This window comes from Podarcis pityusensis (assembly GCF_964106645.2).
Source record: "Podarcis pityusensis genome assembly, chromosome: 1".
NCBI lineage: Eukaryota > Metazoa > Chordata > Lepidosauria > Squamata > Lacertidae > Podarcis > Podarcis pityusensis.
In genome coordinates, this window is record NC_138028.1 from 63,183,111 (window position 1) to 63,206,010 (window position 22,900).

Sequence of the window (22,900 nt, forward strand, 5' to 3'; positions counted from 1 at the left end):
TGGCTTGCTAAATCCACTTCCGCTGTCCTGTTGTAAATCTCCATACTATAGGGATATAGTTTAAAAGTACATGCACATCCGCAAATATGAAGGATTTTGCAAGTACAAAACTGATACAGACAATAGGCCCCAAACAGTGCAACACTGGGCACACCTACATCATATACTTCAGTGCTTCAGGAAGGGGCTTGCATAGACCTTCTAAAACGGAGGGTGGGGGACACAATTCGTTTTAGCAACGACATTGTCTTTGGGACTACAAAACATCTTGTAGCTGACATCATTGTGCTGTTAACTGATGGGTGGAGCCACCCACCTGACAAATTTGGACAGCAAGGGAGATCCTGATAAGGACTGAGCCCATCAAACCAAAAAGGGTTCCTCGTCCCTGCTATATAGTGTTACCAAGCAAGTAATATTTCCTCATTGCTGTTGCAGCAGTTTTACAAATGTCTGCTTTAGTTATCCATTAAGGAGGAAACAGATTCCTCTTCTTTTCATAAGAAGTGCTCCAGGCTCCAGCTTTCCCATTTGGATATTTGCTTATAAGAAATCTATTTCAAATTCTGGTCTATAAATTCATGCTTGCTGGGCACACACTCATATTAATTACTATTATTTTTACTTATCAGGTCTCATTTCACACTTTAGTTCAAACACATAAAATGGTCAGTGGAGCAAGAACAAAGTAAGCATCACATATTTCTTATGGAAGACAGAACATTAAAATTATTCCTGAATGTACTGAGAACATAAGAAGAATCCTGCTGGATCAGACCAAAGGCTACCTAGTCCAGCATTCTGTTCCTATGTTGGCCAACCACATGCCTATGGGAATCTTGTAGGCAAGACCTGAGGGTATCTGTGCTCTCCTCCACTTGTGATTCCCAACAGCTGTTATTCAGAGGCAAAGTGACTCAGATAATGGAGGTAGAACATAGTTATCATTGCTAGTAACCACCGATACTGAGATTTAGGAGCTTGCGGTAGTAGTCTGCTCCTCCCGCCCCAGAGCATGTGCAAGCAAGGAGAAAGCAGGGAATGACACATCAGGAAAGTTCACTGAAGGTTACAACAGCAAGATGTTTTTCTGAAGCAGTAAAGGAAGCAATAAGGGTAAAGGTAAAGGTACCCCTGCCCGTACGGGCCAGTCTTGACAGACTCTGGGTTGTGCGCTCATCTCACTCTAGAGGCCAGGAGCCAGCGCTGTCCGCAGACACTTCCGGGTCACGTGGCCAGCGTGACGAAGCTGCTCTGGCAAGCCAGAGCCGCACACGGAAACGCCGTTTACCTTCCCGCTAGTAAGCGGTCCCTATTTATCTACTTGCACTTAAGGGTGCTTTCGAACTGCTAGGTTGGCAGGCGCTGGGACCGAATGACGGGAGCGCACCCTGTCGCGGGGATTCGAACCGCCGACCATGCGATCGGCAAGTACTAGGTGCTGAGGTTTAACCCACAGCGCCACCCGCGTCCAAGGAAGCAATAGGAATATACTAATTTATGAGTGGCTTGTGGACTTGAGTATCCAAACTGGCATATAGGCATATAACAACAACAAATAATAGTATACTTAAATATTAAAGTATTATTGCTCAAAACCAAGTAGCAGCAAATATAAAGCAGCAGATAAAAATCAAGAGCTACTAAAACAACACAACAACTGAATGAGATTATGACGCACGCATAACACGTCACAATTTCCATTTGTGCAGCACTACAGCCTGCCAGTTCTGTCTCAAAAGAATTAGGAGGATGTTGTAAATGATGTTATAGAGTACAATGGAGGGGAATGAGTACATTAAGATCATGTATGTGTTCTCTATTCTCAGTAGATTGTTCTGTTCACTCTTGTGGCCTGCGATTTAATCTCTCATTACTCTCTTCATTTGCTTTGCTGCTGTGGTACAGTATTTACATGGCTCAGGAAATCTAATAGCATTATTCCAGCAGTGAAACAGGAGATATTGACACAAGCCGTCATCTCAGAGTGTACATTTGAGATAAAACCGCTTCAGGACAACAGACGTCTGGAGTGAACTTTGTTCTTTTTAAGTGCTACTTCAAAAACCACAAGGAAATCACTCCAATGACTGCAAAGTAGTTATTAGATTTAAGAGGGGAGCACTGATAAGGCTGGATACAACAGAAATTGCATCATGGCAAGGACAACAAATCCACTCTTGAGTTAACAAGCACTTTCCCAGCTGTATTACTTGTAGGTATGGCATGCCAGCTGTATTACTTGTAGGTATAGCAGACCTTGCCATAGCTCAATACAGCCTATTTAATAAATGCTAGCACTCCCACAGCTGGCAGTCGAGCAGTGACTTTATGAAGCAAACACATCAATTCTGTGGCCTTCTTGGAGTTACCAACTGTGTCACAAGAGACCAAGTGCATGAGTGCAAACACAGATTACACACGTTTAGTTTTACACTTTTAAAAGGGGCCACAAAACCTTTCTTGGCATTTGGGTTATGTATTAATCTTTTACTCACTTGCCACTGAAATTGGCAAGGCCAATATACCTAAAATATTGTCTCACCCCTTAGATACTCAATAGATCACGGCGCTCTGCATGAGAGGGCTTCCTGCAGATACAATTTTATCAGGGGGTCTATTCTGTATGAAGCAGGCCATTATTATGTCCCCTACCCTTCAGAACTCTCTCCCATTATAGATCTAAAAGAAGAAGATAGGGACAAGGAAAGAGGCAGTTCCGGTTTAGGTGGAAGAAGATTGTTAATGGTTTTATATCCACTGGGATATAACCAGCGTTTTATATGCTGAACATACCTTGCCATGACAGACCAGTAACAGCTATTGTGTTTTTCATTTTTTACTGGCCATCAATTGGGCCAATATTGAGAGCTGGTAAACTCTTTAACAAAAGCTTAGATAGGATGAAAATGTTAACTGTCTTTTTCAGACAACCTGAACCTCAGTACATAGGCTACCAAAATGGTTTGTACATACACAAACCATACTCATGAAATTCTGAGGTGGTGAAATACGTTTTGTCACGAAGAAAAAATCCCCCTAAAGCTTCCTTCCTATAAAGTTGGGAATACTGCCAGACAACCAGCTAAGTAACGTTTAAACTTGAAGATTTTGGACTGAGATGACAGCTACGTAAATCTTTTTCAAAGAAAAGGAGGAAGGGAGAACAGAGTGAGACCAGCAATTTTCTAGTGTTTTACATGTAAAAGAGTTATCGGCTTTAACACTGCACACCTCAAATACTTTCAAAACATTTCTATCTGGAACAAATCGTTACCCAAAAGGTCAGTTTCTAATAATGCTATAGTACTACATGCATCAAACCATTTAAAGTTCTTTTTAGGCAAGTCCTACAGGGACGTGGGTGGCACTGTGGGTTAAACCACAGAGCCTAGGACTTGCCGATCAGAAGGCCGGCGGTTAGAATCCCCGCGACGGGGTGAGCTCCCGTTGCCCGGTCCCTGCTCCTGCCAACCTAGCAGTTCGAAAGCACATCAAAGTGCAAGTAGATAAATAGGTACCGCTCTGGCGGGAAGGTAAACCGTGTTTCCGTGTGCTGCTCTGGTTCACCAGAAGCGGCTTAGTCATGCTGGCCACATGACCCGGAAGCTGTACACCGGCTCCCTCGGCCAATAAAGCGAGATGAGTGCCGCAACCCCAGAGTCGGCCACGACTGGTTAGGGGTCCCTTTACCTTTACCTTTACAGGCTCCACAACTGACAATATTTGAACACCCTCCAAGCACACAGTATACAGTAATCAAGCTGATGAGACAGCTGTTGCCAAAATGAATCTCCTCTAGCCATCATTCATGCCTTTGTAAACTTGAGGCTAGACTTCTATAATACAAGGACAGAAGCTGTCCTTGATGGCTGTTCAGTAGCCGCAGATAACAAGCCACCCTAACTGCAGACAGAGCAGAGCTACCAGGAGCACACTGACACGACTGCTCTATTGTTTGGACAGGCTGGTCCGTCATGGCAAAGTATGTTCAGCATACTTCCAATGGATATAAAATCATTAACAGCCTTCTTCCACCTTAACAGAAACTGCCTCTTTCCTTGTTCCTATCTTTTTCTTTCAGATATACTGTATAGCAAGAGCCTTTGGTGTTTACCAGCTGTGCATCAAGATACAATTGCAATAGTATGCAATAAGGTATTCTCAGTTTTTGCTTGAAAATGTTGAACACCCTTGTCTTGAAGGAAACTTCTTCCAATAACATAATCTGCTGTGCGGATTTTAACTAGTTGATTTTAGGACAATTTCAATGCATTCTATAGTCAAAAATCAAAGACAAAAGTATGTTAGCCACAACAAATTGCATAAAATACTAAAGAACATATACACAGAAACTTGCCTTTGCAGCTGAAGCATAATTCTGTCAATAAAGGAAGCCCTAAACTATGGTAGCCATTCTGTTGGTGGCGGGTGACTGGAGACTGTTACATCGTTGAATGCAAATGAACTTCTTTTGCAGAACAGCTTGCAGACCTGAAAGCATTTCTGAACTTCCTTAGACCATTTTGAATCAACAAATGTGCTGGAGGACTTGAATTATAGGTCAAAAGGATTAACATGAATTATTTTTTTCTCTCAAGCCAAATCCATACATTTTCAATGACATTTTTTGTGTTTTTGTCCTGTGCTTCAATAATGACCCAGTAGGATTACAAAGGAATTGCACTTGAGAAAATTCCCCTTCCAAAGACAGAGAACTGGGCTGAGACTGAAGTGCTATGGAAAAAATGTTTAATATCTTCACACTAGATCAAGGGTGGGGCCTATTTCAGCCAGATGCAGGGAAATTTGTTTTATTGGTTTTTAAATCTGAATTTTAAAGTGTTGTAAACCGCCCTGGGAACTGATGGTCCAGGGCAGTAGTAGTAGTACTGATAATAATTTGAACTTGGTCAGTCTCCTGACAGTCTGCATTCCAGCGATGGGTGAAGCAAAAACTACACACATCACTGTCACAAACACATACACCAGACACGCAGGCACACAACACTCTCTCCCTCACACAAACACAGTCACACACTCATATATCCATACACTCTCACACACCAGGAGTACACAAGCACAATATTTTCAGCCCTTTTCCACTCCAGGGCTGTAGTAGTTGTAAAGATATATTTGCCTGCTCATTAGAAAAAAACCCCAATTGATTATGATCATGTATCCCCACATGAGCACAAAGCACCTGTAACAATTCCATTTAAAAACCCCTTTCACTCACTGTGAAGTTTCTCTGATTGTTTTAGAAAGTTTTGCATTTGTAAACAGCATGAGCAATATTCTTCCAAATGCATTTAGAATAATTAAGAGTTATTCATGTACAGAGCTGTATGAGCTGCTTTCAGCTTCCAGAATGCAAGGTATGTTCAGAGAGAGATGAAAATAGGGAAGAAAACAGATGCAGGAGCAGAGAATTCTCAAGGAAACTTACAAGGACTGTAGTCCGCTGAGTCCCCTGATGGCCTCATTGGGAACGGTTTTCAACTGATTGTTCTGCAGAGTGCTGTAAAAAGAAAAGTGGGGGGGGGATAAAAACATGAACAGGATAAACAGATTGGACAAGTCTCTCAAGTGACATTCACAAATTCAGTACAGTTTGTTCCCAATGTACTTCTTGTCTATGTTCCCTCCCCTCATGCTGGAATTCTGAACTAAATGACAGTTCAATATAGCCTGAGCCCTGTGCCTAGTGAGGAAAAAAATCCATATTCTCTTGAGATCATACAAGGGAGATAGACAAGAGAGACAAGGTCCAGTAAGCCACCAGAAAATGACTTCAGAAACACATCCTTTAGTCTACTGATTGGTGTTTCTTCACCTCAAAACATCTATGCCTGAAGTATAATCAGAAGCTCTGAGACATGCAAACAGGATTCCCTGTCACACGTTAAATTCTGAGGCTTCATTCATGGTGAACAACTGAGACTAAACCTATGGAGGCTGACCTATGCAAAAAGGACTTGGTGATGAAGTCCCTACACAATTGTGGTGATGTTCAGCTTGCCATTACAGTCGTGGTGGTGGGACTTGAAATTTTGGTTAAAAGGAAAAGATAGCAACTTCATTGCAAGCTGCTTCACCCAAACAACTTTATACAGAGCTGCTCCCACGTAGTTCTAATTCAAGCTAACACCATAGTGCTCTGTGCATGTGTGCATGGCCCTCAGAACCACACACTGACCCCCAATTAAATGAAGCAATAAACATTTAAACAAAGTTGCAACCAGCCACCCACAGTTTAATCCTCCACTGGAATTGTTTAAAAAGTGACAAGGCAATAGAACTTTTCCTTTTACTGCCTCTGCACTGTCCAAAAAAAAAAATCCTAGAACAAAATACACAATTCCGCTCATTCCGTCAGTGAATATGCTGACTGGACAAGAAAGAAGTAAAGAATTACCCCATGAAGCTCTGAAATTTGATTACTTACAGAACTTTGAGCTCCTTCAACCCAGACAAGGCCTTCGGATGAATAAAAGCGAGGTCATTGCCAGCCAGCCGTCTGGAAAAGATTGCAGTAATAATAATAGGCTACAAAAATACAGCATATTTCTAAGTGTCTAATGCATTAAATCATCAGGACATCAAAACATTCATCAAGCAACCGGCGTGCTCTGCATTCGATTGTACCACATTTCCATTCACTAGCACTCACTCAACTCGTGTGTTTTTAAGTAACCATCGTGCGTGGAGTTCTCAGAGTCTGTGTTTACAAGTAACATTTAAACTACAAGTGTCAAGCCACAACTACCACATTATGAATTGTAGCCTACTACCACATTTCTATTCCACTCTAGATAACGCAGCCTTCAACTATTGGGGCCAAGGATCCACTCTTAAAAGGGTTTTGAGCAGTAGAATAAAGGTGTCCAGCCAAGTTTCTCATGTCAATTCTGCATGGAGGTGGGAAATTTTGTGCCAAACAGGTGCTGCCTATTAAAAAAATAATAATAATGAAGGCAACTCTGCAAAAGTTACAATAGATATGTCAGTCTAATTCTAACAGAAAATTTCAAATCCCTTACTGCAATCTGTTTGTCTTTTTTCTGCATGTTTAGAAGCAACTGCTCTCTCCATACACAGCTCTCTCTGTTTATTTGAAGATTATGGGTTTTTTAAATCCCCGTTCTATAGACCAGCAAATTCTAAACTTCGTAAATATCTACTATAGATCTAGATACTGTTTTAACCATTAAACAAACCAAAGTTCCTCAAGTCTGGACCTCACAATGAACTGATGTTAGTTGAAAACCCAAAGTGGATCTCCTCCTGACAGGCATAACCAAGGAGGAGCTAAAGGTGCAGCGCAACTAGTATGTAAAGCAGAAAACCTTGGTTTTCCATTCTCTCTGAAAAGAGCTATTGTACATGTATGTAGGTGTATTTATGCCCAAGAAGAAAAAAGGACTCTCCACCACACCCAAGTAACCATCACAGAAACAGCTTTGAGATGGAGTTGTCCCATTTATCTTTCATGTGTTCTCTTCAAACATTTATTTAGTAGTAAGTCTGTTGTTATATGGTCCAATTCCTGTCAACTGCTGATGCTTGTAACACTAGATGTTTTATTTAGGAAAGTGATAAGAAAATGCCAAACACCTGGTTATTCCTGGCTGCCAACACGAACAACAGATCATTTTCGGCCAAATTGGTTGCTTCCTTGTTTGCTTTAATGCCTCGGCTAAGATCTGAAGATGCTAGTGCAGATTAAATAATGCCACCGAGAAAAATACAATAGGGATGTTTGTACAAAATAAGTCTTATTGCACTTAGAAATTGAAAACGGTTTTTATATATTCTGTTCCCTACCCATTCCTTTTTTGTCTTTGTACGATGCCTATTACATTTTTAGGCTGCTTTAACCTATAAACAGTGTGTAGAAAATTGTAGGTGCTTTTAAAGTGGTAGACCATCACAAGTTAACTTAGTGATGACTAACTTGCCCCATTGATTTCAATTTGATTAATGCAGAGAGGGCTGGATGAGTGTATACAGAAACTAGCCTACTGCACCAAGCTAACATTTATTTTCATCACTTTATCCACCTTTTCCTCTGGTCCCCCTGACTACTGATATGCGGCCCCTGGAAATTGGCACAGAAAAATGCTGAGATAGATTCCTCACCCCTGCCATTTAATTAATAAATCTGGTTAAACCATAAAGGATGTTTTTCAATTCATTTGCTTTTCTTTTTAGTTGTTCTTATTATACTGCATACATTGCCTTGATACATATGGGTGCAACCAACAGGGCAGAGCATACACTGAGCTAGAGATAGTGGCAGTCATTGCTAAATCTCTAGATCAGAGCTTTCCAAACTGTGTGTCACGACATGTTAGTGTGTCAGTTGCAGTGTGTAGGTGTGTTACGTGAATGCTCCCTTGCATTCCTCCCGGGACTGGAAAGAGGTTAGTTTAACCTCCGGTTTGCCAGTAAAACTGAATTACTATGTCACAAAATGATGCGTGTCTAAAAAGTGTGTCATCAACAGGAAAAGTTTGGAAAGCTCTGTTCTAGATGTTTAGTCTTCTGGATATCTGAGAAGTGGATGCTGGAGTCTATGAATTTGAAGTGTATATTTTTCCAGTCAGAGGGGTACTTGCTCTATTTATTAATTTGGAATTCAAAGTTTGTGATACTTTAGAATACTGACTTTTAGCCAAGATATGTGTTTTCTTGTAGAAAAGTTGTAACAAGCATGAAAGCACATGTCAATCAGGATGGAACAGGCTCACACATCATAAACCCTGTGAGTGGTTCCAATCCACTGAATTTCTGGGGAGAAAAGGCCTGTCAACTGTGCGGATGGGGGTGTTTCTCCTTCTTTCCTTTGATCGGTGATAACCAATGTGGTGTCCTCCTGGTGTTGTTGGACTACAACTCCCAGCATCCCTGGCGACTGCCCATGCTTGCTGGAACGGCTATGAGTTACAGTTCTAAAGATCTTAGAAGGCCGCTCCACAGTAATTTGGAGCAGTGCTTTTTATGTGGCTGTCCCTGTTCTGTGGGAAAGCATTCCTGTCAAGATATGACAGGTGCCCACATCCTGCATTTTCTGGAAACAATTTAAAGCATTTTTGTCCCAACAAGCTTTCTGAGCTGGATAAATAGGTATCTGCTATACGTGTCTACTTTGTATTGTTTTAAAGTTTATCTGTGTTGTCTTTAACTGCTTTAAAAGTTGCTTTTATTTTATATTGTACATCGCCTTGAGATGGGTGTGGAAAGCAATTAAAAATAATTCCAAGTAATTCCTTTACAGTGGAACCTCAGGTTACAAACACCTTGGGTTACAGACTCCGCTAACCCGGAAGTGGTACCTCGGGTTAATAACTTTATCTCAGGATGAGAACAGAAATCACGTAGTGGTGGCGCAGCAGCAGTGGGAGGCCCCATTAGCTAAAGTGGTACCTCAGGTTAATAACAGTTTCAGGTTAGGAATGGACCTCCAGAACAAATTAAGTTTGTAACCAGAGGTACCACTGTATTCATCTTTTACCATGCACCATAGCTGGGTCCACACTTGAGATGAACAGACCACAAGAAGCATATGCAAAAGTCAAGCAAGTATATTATAACATAGTAAACTTGTTTGTAATACAATAGTATTACGAGGAAAGATGTGAAATGATGCTTGGGCAGTTATTTACTTTATGATATAACAGTTACTTTGAAGATAAGGCTGCTTGCTTGCTCTAATTCTTTTTCCTAATCTAAACCAACAGGCGTTCGCTCTTTTCCTTCTCCTTAACTCACAGGCTGCACAGACAACTTCACCTTAAGTCTTCATTTTGTCAGGATTCGCTTTACCCCAATTAATTTACATTCTTCATCTAGGTTCTATCTGAAGTTTTGTTTCTGATCAGGGACTCATTACTTTTGTGAAGACAATCACCACCAACTGACAATCCGGATTCAGCTGTCTTGGAAAACTGCAGGTAAAGCCTCTCTTCCTAGCTTTAGTCTTCAGTGATTTTAACTTGGTTGTCTTTGCACCTTCCTGTTGAACAGCTGCCTGGTGCCAGAATACTCTCTCAGACCTATGACAGATTGCTCTTTTTGGATTCTACTGATCCATACAAAAACTGAATTCTACTGCAAAATGTCATAATGGTGGAAGTTGTACAGTTACCTCTTTAATAAATGTGTCAGCCTAGCTGATTCCTGGAAGATGGCCAACTGAAGAACCCCCTATACACTGTAAATCACAGGCTTAGGTTAGAAGTAAACTGCCTGCCACACACACCAAACACTTTAAATAAAACACTTTCACATTTGAAATTCCCTCAGTGTTACAGTTTCCCTACAGAGGCACACTGCCTCTGATACTAAAGCCATCATGGCTAGAAATCATCATCAGAAAGTTTATGGTTATTTTGCACATTCTGTGGCACAAATTCTACATTTCAGGGAATTTTAAAGACTTTCTGCCCTCAGGTCCCACTTGAAAGGACAGAAAGTTACTGAGGCCCAGTATTCACAAAAGGGTGGTGTAAGGATGGAGCCAGACACAAAATGGAAAGCAATTAATGTCATCATTTTAACCCCTCCTTAAAAAATGGCTGAATTCTACACCACAATTATTTCCTTGTGGTAAGGAGTGCCATAGTTCCTCAAGTTAAGTACAGACTTTGGCTCTCTGAGTGAGACTCAGCCTCCCCATTTTAGGCAGAATTTGCCACGTCCAGAGAGTCTAAGCAGAAGTAGAGAAGACTTTTTATTTCATATTCCCCTCTCCATGCTTCTTAGTTCTCACCTGTCATCTCTTATCTCCTACTGTATTTGTTTGCACAGTGCCTAGATAAACACAAGAGGCAGTAATAGTCACCAACTTGGATGGTTTTAAAAGAGGACTAGACAAATTCATGGAGATAGAGGCCCTGCTCCAACACCACCTTTGTAGCTTAGCTTAGTAGCACCAAGGTCCTGTCCTATTCCTTGTTCCCTCTGCTGCCGCCATCCACTCACGTGTTACTGAGGGCAATGGGCACAGGACTCCCACTGCCTTACAGTGGTCTCCTTGGAAGTAGGGAAACAGCCAGCTAAATTCAAAGTCTCCTGCTTAGCAACTTCAACCCATCTCCTCTCCTTCCTCTCCCAGGCATCTCAACTACTAAGATGCTCTAGCAGTCTAAGCCACATGGGAGGACAACTAGCCCATGAGTGTGTTCAGAAACCAGTACAGCCCAGAGATCCAATTCAGCAGTGTATTCAAAAGAAACATATGTAATAAGGAAGAGGGGCAGAAATAGCAAGCTTCATTTGTTCCAGTATTATGACATGAGAGGGGAGGAAAGCAAACATCTTTTTATCCACTTCCTCCACACCATGCCTGATTTTATAAACCTCTATCAAGCTCCCTTATACCTTATTTTACAAAAAGGTTACTACATTTTATTCATTATGCTGACTGAATGAAATAGTTGTCATACAAAGAAGCAGTTTTAGCCTGCCTTCAAACAGCTGGCAAAATATGTAAACTGAATCCCTTACTTGCTCAGGTCTTTATTAACTGCTATAATGCTAGAACAGCAGACATCCTCTGAGCAAAGTGCAGCCTGATCCTATACTTGTATACTTGGGAATTAAATCTCCCTGTGCTTAGCAGGGGTTACTTCCAGGTGAGTGTGTATAGCATTATACCCTTATATTCTCTGCTGATTGGTTAGAATTCATATGAATAAAACCCTCTCACTTTTCCCCATATGAATTTTGTTTTTTTGTAATTTGGTGTGCATGATATTTTATTGGACATTCACTTCTGCATGTCTTAGGCATTCAACACTCAAACTAAGCACATCTGCCTTGTCTGGCTGATGATATCTATTAAGATATTAGTGAGTTGAATTACACTAATCATCACTGTAAAATTACATTACCACTATTTCCAGCATTTTAGAAAGAACTCAATAATCAAGGCCCCCCCCCATCTTAAAAATGTTCGTAATCCAACACACAAATAAACCTACTTGCCATCATTTGCTGGAAAATTAATTGGCACAAGTTGTTTTAATATTTGAATATGGAAATCACAACACATGAATCAAAACTGTCGCACACCACCATAACGAAGTAGATTTTGGCTAAAGTGTTGATATAGAACACTAACTGCATAAAATCAGAGTTTAAATGTATTTCTATTTAACAAAAGTTATTTTTATTATATTAATATATTATTAAAATGTATTCCTAAGGGGCTACAGACATTATTGCCAGAATAAAAAAGAACAAAGAATGCCAAATTCTGCACTCCAAATAGCATTGGGGGAGGAGGTAAATACCAGTATGGTTTTCTTAATTTGCATAATTATACAGAAGTAGGAGCAACTATATAGTTGAAGCAGCACTCTTTTCAGTCTTTAATTTGGGTTTTTCAAAACAGTAGTCTTCCATGCGGCATAGCAAGCCAATTCTGAAACTGGGAGAACCTTCCAAAAGCAGCTTGTGATATAGCATGGTAGGCTGCTGTCTAAGTGAGAAAAAGGTAAAACATTCTACTATGCATTCCCTTGGACACACCTCAAATAATTCGTTGGATACTATCTACAAATACCAAGGAAGAACTATGTAATATGAACCACCAGAATAAGAGAGTAGTTCTGCGATCCATCTGAACAATATCATCAACTAAACCAAGGTAAGACTACCTAAACACACACACACACACACACACGAGAGAGAGAGAGAGAGAGAGAGAGAGAGAGAGAGAGAGAGAGAGAGAACACATGAACGACAGTAGTGTTTATTAAAAAATGTGATTTCTTTCTCCTCTTACTTGCCTAAAAAGTTTCAATGTGAACATGAAGACCAGAGACAACTATTGGTAGCAGCACAAAACTGATTTCCCCTGCTCTAAGGGAAAGACAACATTTTTCCTGAAGCAGATCAACCAACATATTCACACCAAGCAGAAGACACATTTCATATTACACAATGTTACAAAGCATAACTTTGGTTGCACCATGTATATTCTCATCACTGTTGACTACCTAAACTCTTGCTAGGGTTGAGGACAGCAAGTAGAGTTTCATTTTATTCCTTACTTGTACTCCTTCATGTATTTATTCTTACTCTGTTGATTTCCTCCTGGGCCTCTACCAAAGATATTGACAGGTGTGCTCCAGACCTATGTGCCTCTCTCTAGTGAGTCAGTCAACTGCCTTAACCCAAGCTTGCAAGAACCTGTGTGACATCAGAAGGTCCAATACAACCTCAAGATATCTTATGGCTAGACATTTCTGATAAGACAGGGCTTGGAAATCTGTAGCATACAGTTGATTCTACCTAAGGATACAGAATATGAACTGAGGCCCACAGCACTCCAACACATCACACCCCTTGCCTGATGAAAGCTACCAAGTAAAGCCAAAGTTCAGAAGGAAGGGTAACCTTCACATTCACAAGCCTGTTTTTTATAAGTAGGGTTGTTTCAACTGTGGGAAGCATTTATACCGTCTACCTCCATTTCCAGTAAAAAGAGAAAAGAGCAGTTAGAATGACATCCACAAGACAAGTTAAACTTCCAAGCTCAGAAATACAACATGACTTCTTCTTTTTTGTATGCTATTCTAATTGCTTGTTTCTTCTGATCAGTTACACACACACACACACACGTGTCCTATTTACTCAACTGATTTGCAGTGCAGAACAATTCAAAACTGCTTCGTTCATAGCAGAAAATGAAAATGCCACACACAGGTGATATGTCTTTAGAGTCACACAAAGGGCTCCGTGCTTCATTTCCTTCTATTTCAACAGATTACCAACCTCCTGGGAGTCCCTTTCTCTGCACCGGATAACATGGTGACCTCTTACTAGAACATATGGATGAAATGGCCCTCCTCCATAGCTATTATAAGCACCCATGAGCTCTGCAGCTGTACAAATATCATGCCTGAAGTTCAAGGAAAGTTTGAAAACCACATTTACTACAGCTGACATTTAAGTGGATTGACTGTACATTTTTCCCATAGAGAAACAATTAATATTTTCTACCCTAAAGTAGAATGACTGACCAATCTCCTCAAAGATTAAACGAAAGATTAAAGGGATAGTCTTGGCATTTTATTGACTTAGGCTATTTATAGGACTATAACAAAAGGTGCTCTGGGTGGCTTGCTTGACAACCATATTAGTGATGCTCCAGCAGCAAAAGCAGAACCACTTCGTGACTTTTCTGACAGTTAGCGAAGCTCAAGTTCAGGGCAAATCTGCTCAACTATGTGAAACAAGCAGAAGACGCATGCGAACTGAAAAAAGCATAATTGTGAATGGCTCAAAACAAACCCAATATTATGACAACATGCTAAGAAGTGTTGAAATTGAGGAAAACCTAGATTGTTGAGCTAAAACCTACATAACTTGAACTATTCATAAGCCCATATGCTCTGAAAGGTCCACTGGAAAAATGAATTTATTTCATTGCAACACATAAAAAGTGGTTATGAAATCAATCTTAAGCAAGTTAACTAAAAACCTTAATGCTGATAGTGGAGACAAACAGTGGAATTCAACATCCCATGGTGAACACCACATTAACACAAGCACTGTAGCTTCCAGATGGAATACTCCCTCTCTTCTCCCCTGCACAGTTCTGGAGGTTCTGTGTTCCCCAAGACAAGGTCAGGGGGTGCAAAGTAGGGGTACAGCCAAGGGGTGCAGCTGCCCCCTAAATCAATTTTAAAAATACAAATCTGAGGCTCTGCCCCTCTCCTAACAAAAATCCTGAGCAAGTTCCATTGTGCAAGCACAAGTCCTCAGGCAGGGCACTGATTAGGGCTGCCATATGTCCAGACACAGCCAGGATTCAGCAGTTGGAAACAGTGTCTGGGCAGAAATCACTAAAATGCCTCGGAAAATCCAGATGTATGGCAACCCAGGTCTGGTGTAGATTTTGGTGAATTTTCTTAAAAATAGCTCAAAATCTTCCTTTTTTTTTTTTTTTTTTTTTTTTTGAGATTTTGCAAAAAAGAAAGCGCACAACTTTGGGCCAAACTGAAAAAAGCTCAGTAACTTCCAAAACACAGTAGCATAAAAATAAAGCAAGAAACAAGGCAAACACAATACTGTTCAACATCAACTAATAATAATAATAATAATAATAATAATAACTAATGAGAAGTGGGTGCTAAATACCAGCCTAGTATCAGTCGGCATAACCCCTCTGGGAAGGCACATTCCACCCATGACGCATCAACACAATTCTAGGGAGTAGCTTCTCATACAGTTTCAACCACAAAGGGGTTGGAGAGTCATTTTTTAAAAAGAGATAGGCATAAAGAGGTCTGGTTCAGACATAACTCTAAGCCAAAGCTCAGTATGATGGAAACAACAATCACAGGTAGCAAGTAGGTGCACACACCCCTACCGGTTTTTGTGAGCTGCTCTGTGCTTTTAACTAAATGAATTTAGGATTGAGGGACACTGGTTTGCTGTTAATTTATTCCACAAATCTGTATTATTTTTTTTCAAATAAAACATCCAATAAAAAAAATTAAGGGGGAAGGTAGGACTTAGGGGTTACATTAAGACTTAAATCACATTGGAGCCTAATATAGCCAATATTTTAGTATTGTTAATGGAACACGGTGCTTTGGATGTGATGCTGTCATTTACTGTGCTAGCCTGTGAGTTACACAGAACTCAAAATATTGGCAGCATAAATTATTTTTATGAAAAAGAAGGAATCTTGGAGCAAGACTGCATCACAGAAGCTGACCTCACAGTTACACCACCACCCTACCTTTTGTATTTATTTATTTTAAAATTTTCCTCACCTCTTACACAGTTTGTATAGCATCTTACCTAAATAAGTAGTTCTGGAGAACTCAAAAGCTTGCAACACTTATGTGGCATAATAAAGGTACTGTCCAACTGGATTTCAGGGTGTTTTCCAATGGGCCAACAAAGCTACATTTGTTTTTAAAATACCTATTTTTAGTGAAACACAGCAACCTGTGCAGAAATATAAATTCCTTTGTAAGGAAGGCTGGTAAATTGCAGGCAAACACTCACGAGAATTTTATTTTTTGTATCATATGCAGGGCTGTTGCATAGTCATATTAAGGTACGTAGGTGCCACTGTGGTCTAAACCACTGAGCCTCTTGGGCTTGCTGATTGGAGGGTTGTCAGTTCAAATTGGTGTGGTGGTGCTGAGCTCCTGCTGCTCTGTCCCAGTTTCTGCCAACCTAGCAGTTCGAAAGCATACCAGTGCAAGTAGATAAATAGGTACAGCTGCGGCAGGAAGGTAAATGGCATTTCTGTATGCTCTGGCACTTGTCACGGTCCTCCGTGCACCAGTAGTGGTTTAGTCATGCTGGCCACATGACCCAGAAAGCTGTCTGTGGACAAATGCTGGCTCCCTCAGCCTGAAAAGTGAGATGAGCGCCACATACCACAGTCATCTTTGACTGGACTATACCATCCAGGGGTCCTTTACTTTTACCTTATATTCATATTACGTTTGTTTAAAGAGCACACCTCATTAAATGACCTGGCAAAGCCCTTGGTGATCAGCTGTTCTTTATAGACTCTGATCAATTCCGTCATTTGTAAATTACTTTTACACAAGTATCTGTTATAGAGAACAACAGGAGAATTTCAACTATATTCCTAAGTATTGTAAGATTCCTATGAGATGGCGTAGAAAATTAAAAGTTGTTAAGTGCAAAACAGAGCAGTGAATAATACAAATCCATGCCCTGCTTTTCATCTGTGTATAAACTGAGACACTCATATTTATGGCTGCCCTTGTGATAATTAGAAGTCACCATCATGTAAACAACAAACTTTGCAAAAGGCCATGGGGGAGGAGGGGAGATTAAACAAGCTAATTATAGTAACCTGGCATGGAGAGGCCAAAATGAACCATAGAAAACAAAGGCATATATATTAGAATGTGAAGCATGCCTGCTTTAGTCTGTGGCATACTAAAAGGCTCCTGTGTGACCCAACAGAAGCAAAATGATGCTTACCAAGTCAGGTAGCATGAAACACCTGGACACAGTTTAATATAGATCCCTTCTGTCTCATCTATCTTAATTCAGCTTTGGACATTTATTCATCTACCACCTGAAAGGTCTTAGCAGCCTTCTCCTGCAAATTCACATACTTCATTTTCTTCCTTCTGATTAGGATACTGAGTCCTCTGTCCCATCAACTCCCTTCTCCCATAACTCATTTTTAAAGTAAGCACTTTAGAGATGAGCTTTCTGTGTGCCATCTCTCTCCAGCTTTGACTGAAGCTGGTCAGGATCAGGCTCCATGATCCCTTTTCACCAATGGAGAACAATCCCCAGTTGGTAAGCAGCAGGGTGCAATGGAGCTGCCACTGTCAGCACCACCACCCTGTAATTCATGCAGGTCAAGACAGAGGCAGGCAAAAGCCTGCTCTGGGCTATACCAGTCTAAGAGTTGGCATCACAAGGGGCTGGCTCAGGATCCATTGAACTGCAGATCAGATAATCCCTTCCCCTAGAACATCCAATTTGTGGGCTTTCTGCAGGCTTCCCACCGGTAATACTTCTGTCCACTTTCAGTGGTAGAACAGGGATGTCTGTGCTGGTGTCACTCAACAGAGGAGGCTGGTGAACCTGTTCCAAGTTGGGTGAAAGGAAACCACTGTACCACCCTAGCATGTAGGATTGGGTTTTTGGATTGCATCCCAAGTCTATTAACTGGGGGGGGGGGGCAGGAAGCATTGGCTTACATTCCTTTTATGAAAGTGTTCTCTACTTATTTTTAACACCATCAGGGAACTGAAAGGCCTAGAGCCTTTTGAATTCAGTTGTAGTAAGATTTGCAATGCCCAGTAGCATTTGTTTTCATGCATTTTGTTTTGTGAATGAGACCTAAATTTATCCAGCAGTGTAAGCAAACGCACTAAAATGACCATGCAGCCATTCCAACGTATCATAGGACTAGATGTTGCAACTCAACAAATTGTAACTCTTTGTCGTAATAAATGCATCCTATTTTCATTACAGTTAGCAGAGGGTGTTTCAGGTTTGCCTGCTAATCCAAGTCAGAAAACTAGAGCACACGGAATCAAAAAAAGGTCAATAAAATATGTACAGTGGTGCCCCCAAGACGAAAAACCCGCTAGACGAAAGGGTTTTCCGTTTCTGAGTTGCTTCGCAGGACGAATTTCCCTATGGGCTTGCTTCGCAAGACGAAAATGTCTTGCGAGTCTTGAGATTTTTTTTTCGCTTCCCCCCCCCCTTTATCTAAGCCGCTAAGCCTTTAATAGCCTTTTAGCAGCTAATCCGCTAAGACGATAAGCCTTTAATAGCCGCTAAACCGCTAATAGCGCTAATCCGTTAAGCCGCTAATAGGGTTGCTTCGCAAGACGAAAAAACTGCTAGACGAAGACACTCGCGGAACGGATTAATTTCATCTTGCGAGGCACCACTGTAGTTGAAGTATGTCTGCTATTTTGTGCTGCTTTCCTTGAGGCTCTTGTTCGTGGGTGGAACCTTTTTGTATCAGAGAGTTTGGACGAAGTAGGCTGGTGAGTTTTTTAGTTTCTGTGCTTCTGGGGATTTCAGATTCTTCCCTCCTAATTCCCACGCTGGAAAAATACTACTCACTGGGAAGAAAATAGCTGTTGTCACAGAAGACTTAAGAGGACCAGTGAAGAAGCCTGCTAAGAACTTCCTTGCTTTTTTTCTAAGAAGTAGAAAATATTAGCAGGAAATTCCTGACTCCACCCAGACCCAGTTAAGTGCAATGCCACCCACTGACTATTTACACATCTCCCCCACCACTCCTAAAAAAAAACCCAAATAAACATGCAGCAACAACACTTAAAGAAATCAGCACTGTTGAAACATCTGGTAGTTGAAGCAATGGCATTGTGGAGCAAAAACAGGAATGGGGAGCACAGAACTTTTTTTTCTGAGGAGAAATTATGACATGTGTCAAAGCACTAGGGTAACTAACTAACAGACACTCCTTGATCTGCCAAGTGACTGAGGTGATAATGACACTTTCAAGTTTTGCTATTGAGACCGGTTAGCAAATAGGAAGTCAGAGAAGGAGGAAATAACCAAGCAGAGGCTAGACACTTCTTCCTTTGATGGGTCTTCATCATGCTAGCAGTTTAAATGGCAACATTTCTTTGAAATATTTTTAAAGGCTAAAGGATACATTTCAGCTACCTGAAAACCTTTTGCTAAAAGTCACACTGTGTTTTACTAATTGAACCTGCAGTCAGAAGAAAGGATCGCCAAATGCAATAAGAGTTTACACCTAGGAAACTATGCTTAAGACTGCAGTCATAGCAAGACAAACCATGAGCTGTAAACTCAAGGAACAAACCTTGGATACACCCATTGCTTGTTTGTAGCAAGACAAATCACAAGCCTGGATTTGGACAGCACACTAAGCCAGGGTCACTCTTATACCACTTTGACTGTCATGGCTTTCCCCAAAGAACCCTGGGAACCTATTAGGGTGCTGAGAGTTGTTAAGAGCCCTCATAGAACGATAATTCCTAGCCCCCTTAACAAACTACAGTTTACAATATTTTTGGTGGGAGCCATGAGTGCTACAGTAGTACAAGAGCGATTTAAATGTACGATGTGGCTATGACCCATGTATTAGCTCACAGCAGTACAACAAACAGAGAGGACTGCAGCAACCATTATCTCCTCTCCAGGAACCCACACGTTTGCGCTAAGCCGTAGTTTAGCTTCGCTTTATGTGTGAACCAGGTCACGGTGACATTATTCACACATTTGTATACTTGGATACAGAGTATGAGTATGTTTCTTTTCTCTTGTATAGCTTTTCGAGCTTGATAATGTGCATGATGAAAAAGACACACCTTAAATTCTTTTCATTTTTGTAGCAAGGGAACAGAAATATGTTTAAATGTTGCACCAGAAAGGCAAGTAATAAATTAAATCAGGATTTCTCAGTCCCATAATAAAATGGAAAACTTTTCTATGCTTTTTCTTCTTCTTCTTCCTAAGCACTATCATTACAGTTTGCAATAAAGATACTTTGGGTATTGTGCAACGGAGTTCCAAGTATATAGTGGCTAAAGGTTCTGCCTTTTGGCTCCTCATCTCAAGACACACCCCAAGTTTACAGAAGTTACATAAAGACTGAAACACCCACATAGTTTGGTTTTATTGCTTTGTACTTATAGGCAGAGTTGGGGGTGGGGAGAGATGAATGCAAATCATTCAAAGAGTTGCTTATTTATTTTAAACATATAGAAACACCTGAGGAGATGGACACCAACATACTATACAGCAAATATTTATATAGAAATATTTATATATAAAATAAAACAGGCAACACAGTTTTCAATCTATTATATAAAGCACCTGGTATAACTTGCCTCCTTTAATATTAAGAAATGTCTATTATTTATTAACTTAGCAATTATATAGTGCTGTTAGGATGTTTGAAGTGTTCTACATATTATTAATTTTTTTCACGGTATGTTGCAACACTCTGCAAGGAGTATCATCTCCTCTATATTATGGGACAGGGACTAGGACTGAAGACAATGGCTTGTCTATGGCCACCCACCTTGCAAATCATTGCCAAAGCAATGTTCGCATCAAGGATCTCCCTGCTCACATTCTCACGTAGCCAATTACCACCCTTGTGCATTTTATTTTGAGGCTGTTTACAATTAAACAGTAGCAGCTACGACCAATATTTAAGATTTTTGCATTAAATGGCATTATTCTGAATCAAGTTGTAGTGCTATTAATATTCTATAAACTTGCATGCAACTGTTCTACTGGCTCATATTTGAGCAATCGTTTAAAACAGGGTAGGTAACCTTTGGACCTCCAGATGGAGAACTCGAGAAGTTGCTGGACTCCATCTCCCATCAGCCCCAGCCAGCAAGCCCAACAATGACTGAAGGGGCACAAGCTAACCACATCTGTCTGAAAAAGAATATAGGCACTACCCTAATCCCTGAGAGATTCCCAAGCTATTCGTTGAGGGTTTTGAACTTAAATTTGTCTTTAAAAAGAAAAAGAAAAAGCACTCTCCGTATGCTTTGAGTGTGCCACACCACTGTTGAGGAATTATTAAAAAGGGAGCTGTATTTTAATGGAGTGAAAGAAGATACAATGTGTCACAGGGTTTTCTACTTTAAGCATTTTTTTCTTGCTACTTCATTGCCTGTTCTGTCCACGTTCATGTCCACGTTCTCAAACCCCTTCTCATTTATGTTCGGTTGGGGCCATGAGTGAAGAATACACTTTCACATGAAACATTTAAGGAAATGGGATGCATTTAATGAACACATCTGGTTGTTTCTCACCAAGTCTCACTTTCTCAACACTTCCCAACCTTTACACACCACACACACACACGCGCGCACACAGTACTTGTCCCAACCTAGGCTGATGGGAACCACAGTAACTATAGCACATTTTATAAAAGCTATGCAATCAGTCTAGCATAGCTCCATTTAAAACAGTGGTAATTGCACAGTCCCTGTGTTATCTTTGGATAGCACTGTAATTAAGCCTATGTCATCACTGCAATCACAATTAAAATAATTACTATAAAAAAGGTTCCATGTAAATAGCATCCTGGCTTTGAAGCACATATAGGATTTTTTAAAACTATTAAGTACAATGCCTTCTTTGTTCCCAGTTGATTCACATATCACTATTTACTTTTACATGCATTTCTCAGGCAACATTTACTCACTCCCCATGCCACAAAAGCAAGTCAGATTCAATACTCACAACTCTTCAAGGTAAGGAAAATTCTTGAATGCATCTTCTGGTAACCTTGTTATATTGTTCATACTGATATCCCTAGAAAAAACAGGAGAAGAAAAAGCATTGCTGTGTGAACAAAATGTGCCAATTAAGTAGCGTTTCTAGAACACAAATCGAATTAAGTCTACTGTGAGAATAAAAAGGTCACATGGGGAAAAGAAATGAAAGCTAAATGTTTCAAAACTTGATAGTGTGAAAATTGTTTCAAGAGAGAATCTAGTATATTACACAAAATCAATTTTTTCCTATTAAATATTTAAACCTGTATTAAAGGTCACGCCTGTATTAAAATTCATGCTGCAGATATATATATCAATAGCCAAACTCATTCTCCATGTACAGTGGTACCTCTGGTTACGATCCTAATTCATTCCGGAGGTCTGTTCTTAACCTGAAACCATTCTTAACCTGAGGTACCACTTTAGCTAATGGGGCCTCCCGCTGCCACCGCGCCGCCAGAACACGATTTCTGTTGTCATCCTGAAGTAAAGTTCTTAACCCGAGGTACTACTTCCGGGTTAGCGGAGTCTGTAACCCAAAGTGTTTGTAACCCGAGGTACCACTGTACCAGTGTTTATAAAGATAAGACAGCAGCAGGAATGTATCAGCAGGCTTGGGGGAGCCCGAAAACACCAAACAGAACCACCGAATAAGAACTGAGCATGCTCAGTGGGCATGGAATATTGGGGAGGTGGGGGCAAACTGAGGGGTAACCGAATGGAGTATCCTGAAAAAGGGCATGGCATAGCTGACACAATGAAAAGGTGCTTTCAAACCTCAGCACTCAGCACACCCATAACAGAAAACAAGCTGGTTCCCACTATCATATGGGAACAGGCTAGAGTCAGTGTGGTGTGGAAAGACAAGTGTGGTGTAGTGGTTCAAATGCTGGAGTAGGACCTGTGAGACCAGGGTTCAAATCCTCACTTAGCCAATAAGCTCACTGGATGACCTTGGGCCAGTCACCATCTCTTACAGATCACAGGTGGATTTGAGAGGGGGAAATACGAAGAGAACCATGTACCCGAGCTCCTCCGAGGAAAGGTAGATATAAACGTAGTATATAAATACATGGAGAAGATACTTGGAGCCCAAACATTTCACTCATCCTTGGGTAACT

At 40.7% G+C, this 22,900-nt stretch overlaps 1 protein-coding gene across 1 annotated transcript in view; it reads right to left on the bottom strand.

The window, feature by feature from the left end:
• The window catches only part of LGR4 (leucine rich repeat containing G protein-coupled receptor 4), an 89,134-nt gene that overhangs the window by 21,516 nt on the left and 44,718 nt on the right, over positions 1-22,900 (bottom strand). Inside the window, exons 2-4 of the mRNA XM_080983099.1 lie at positions 21,745-21,816; positions 6,449-6,520; positions 5,450-5,521 (exon numbers count right to left, since the gene is read on the bottom strand). Coding sequence (XP_080839225.1) covers positions 5,450-5,521; positions 6,449-6,520; positions 21,745-21,816 — 216 coding nt within the window. The remainder of the gene's footprint in view (positions 1-5,449; positions 5,522-6,448; positions 6,521-21,744; positions 21,817-22,900) is intronic.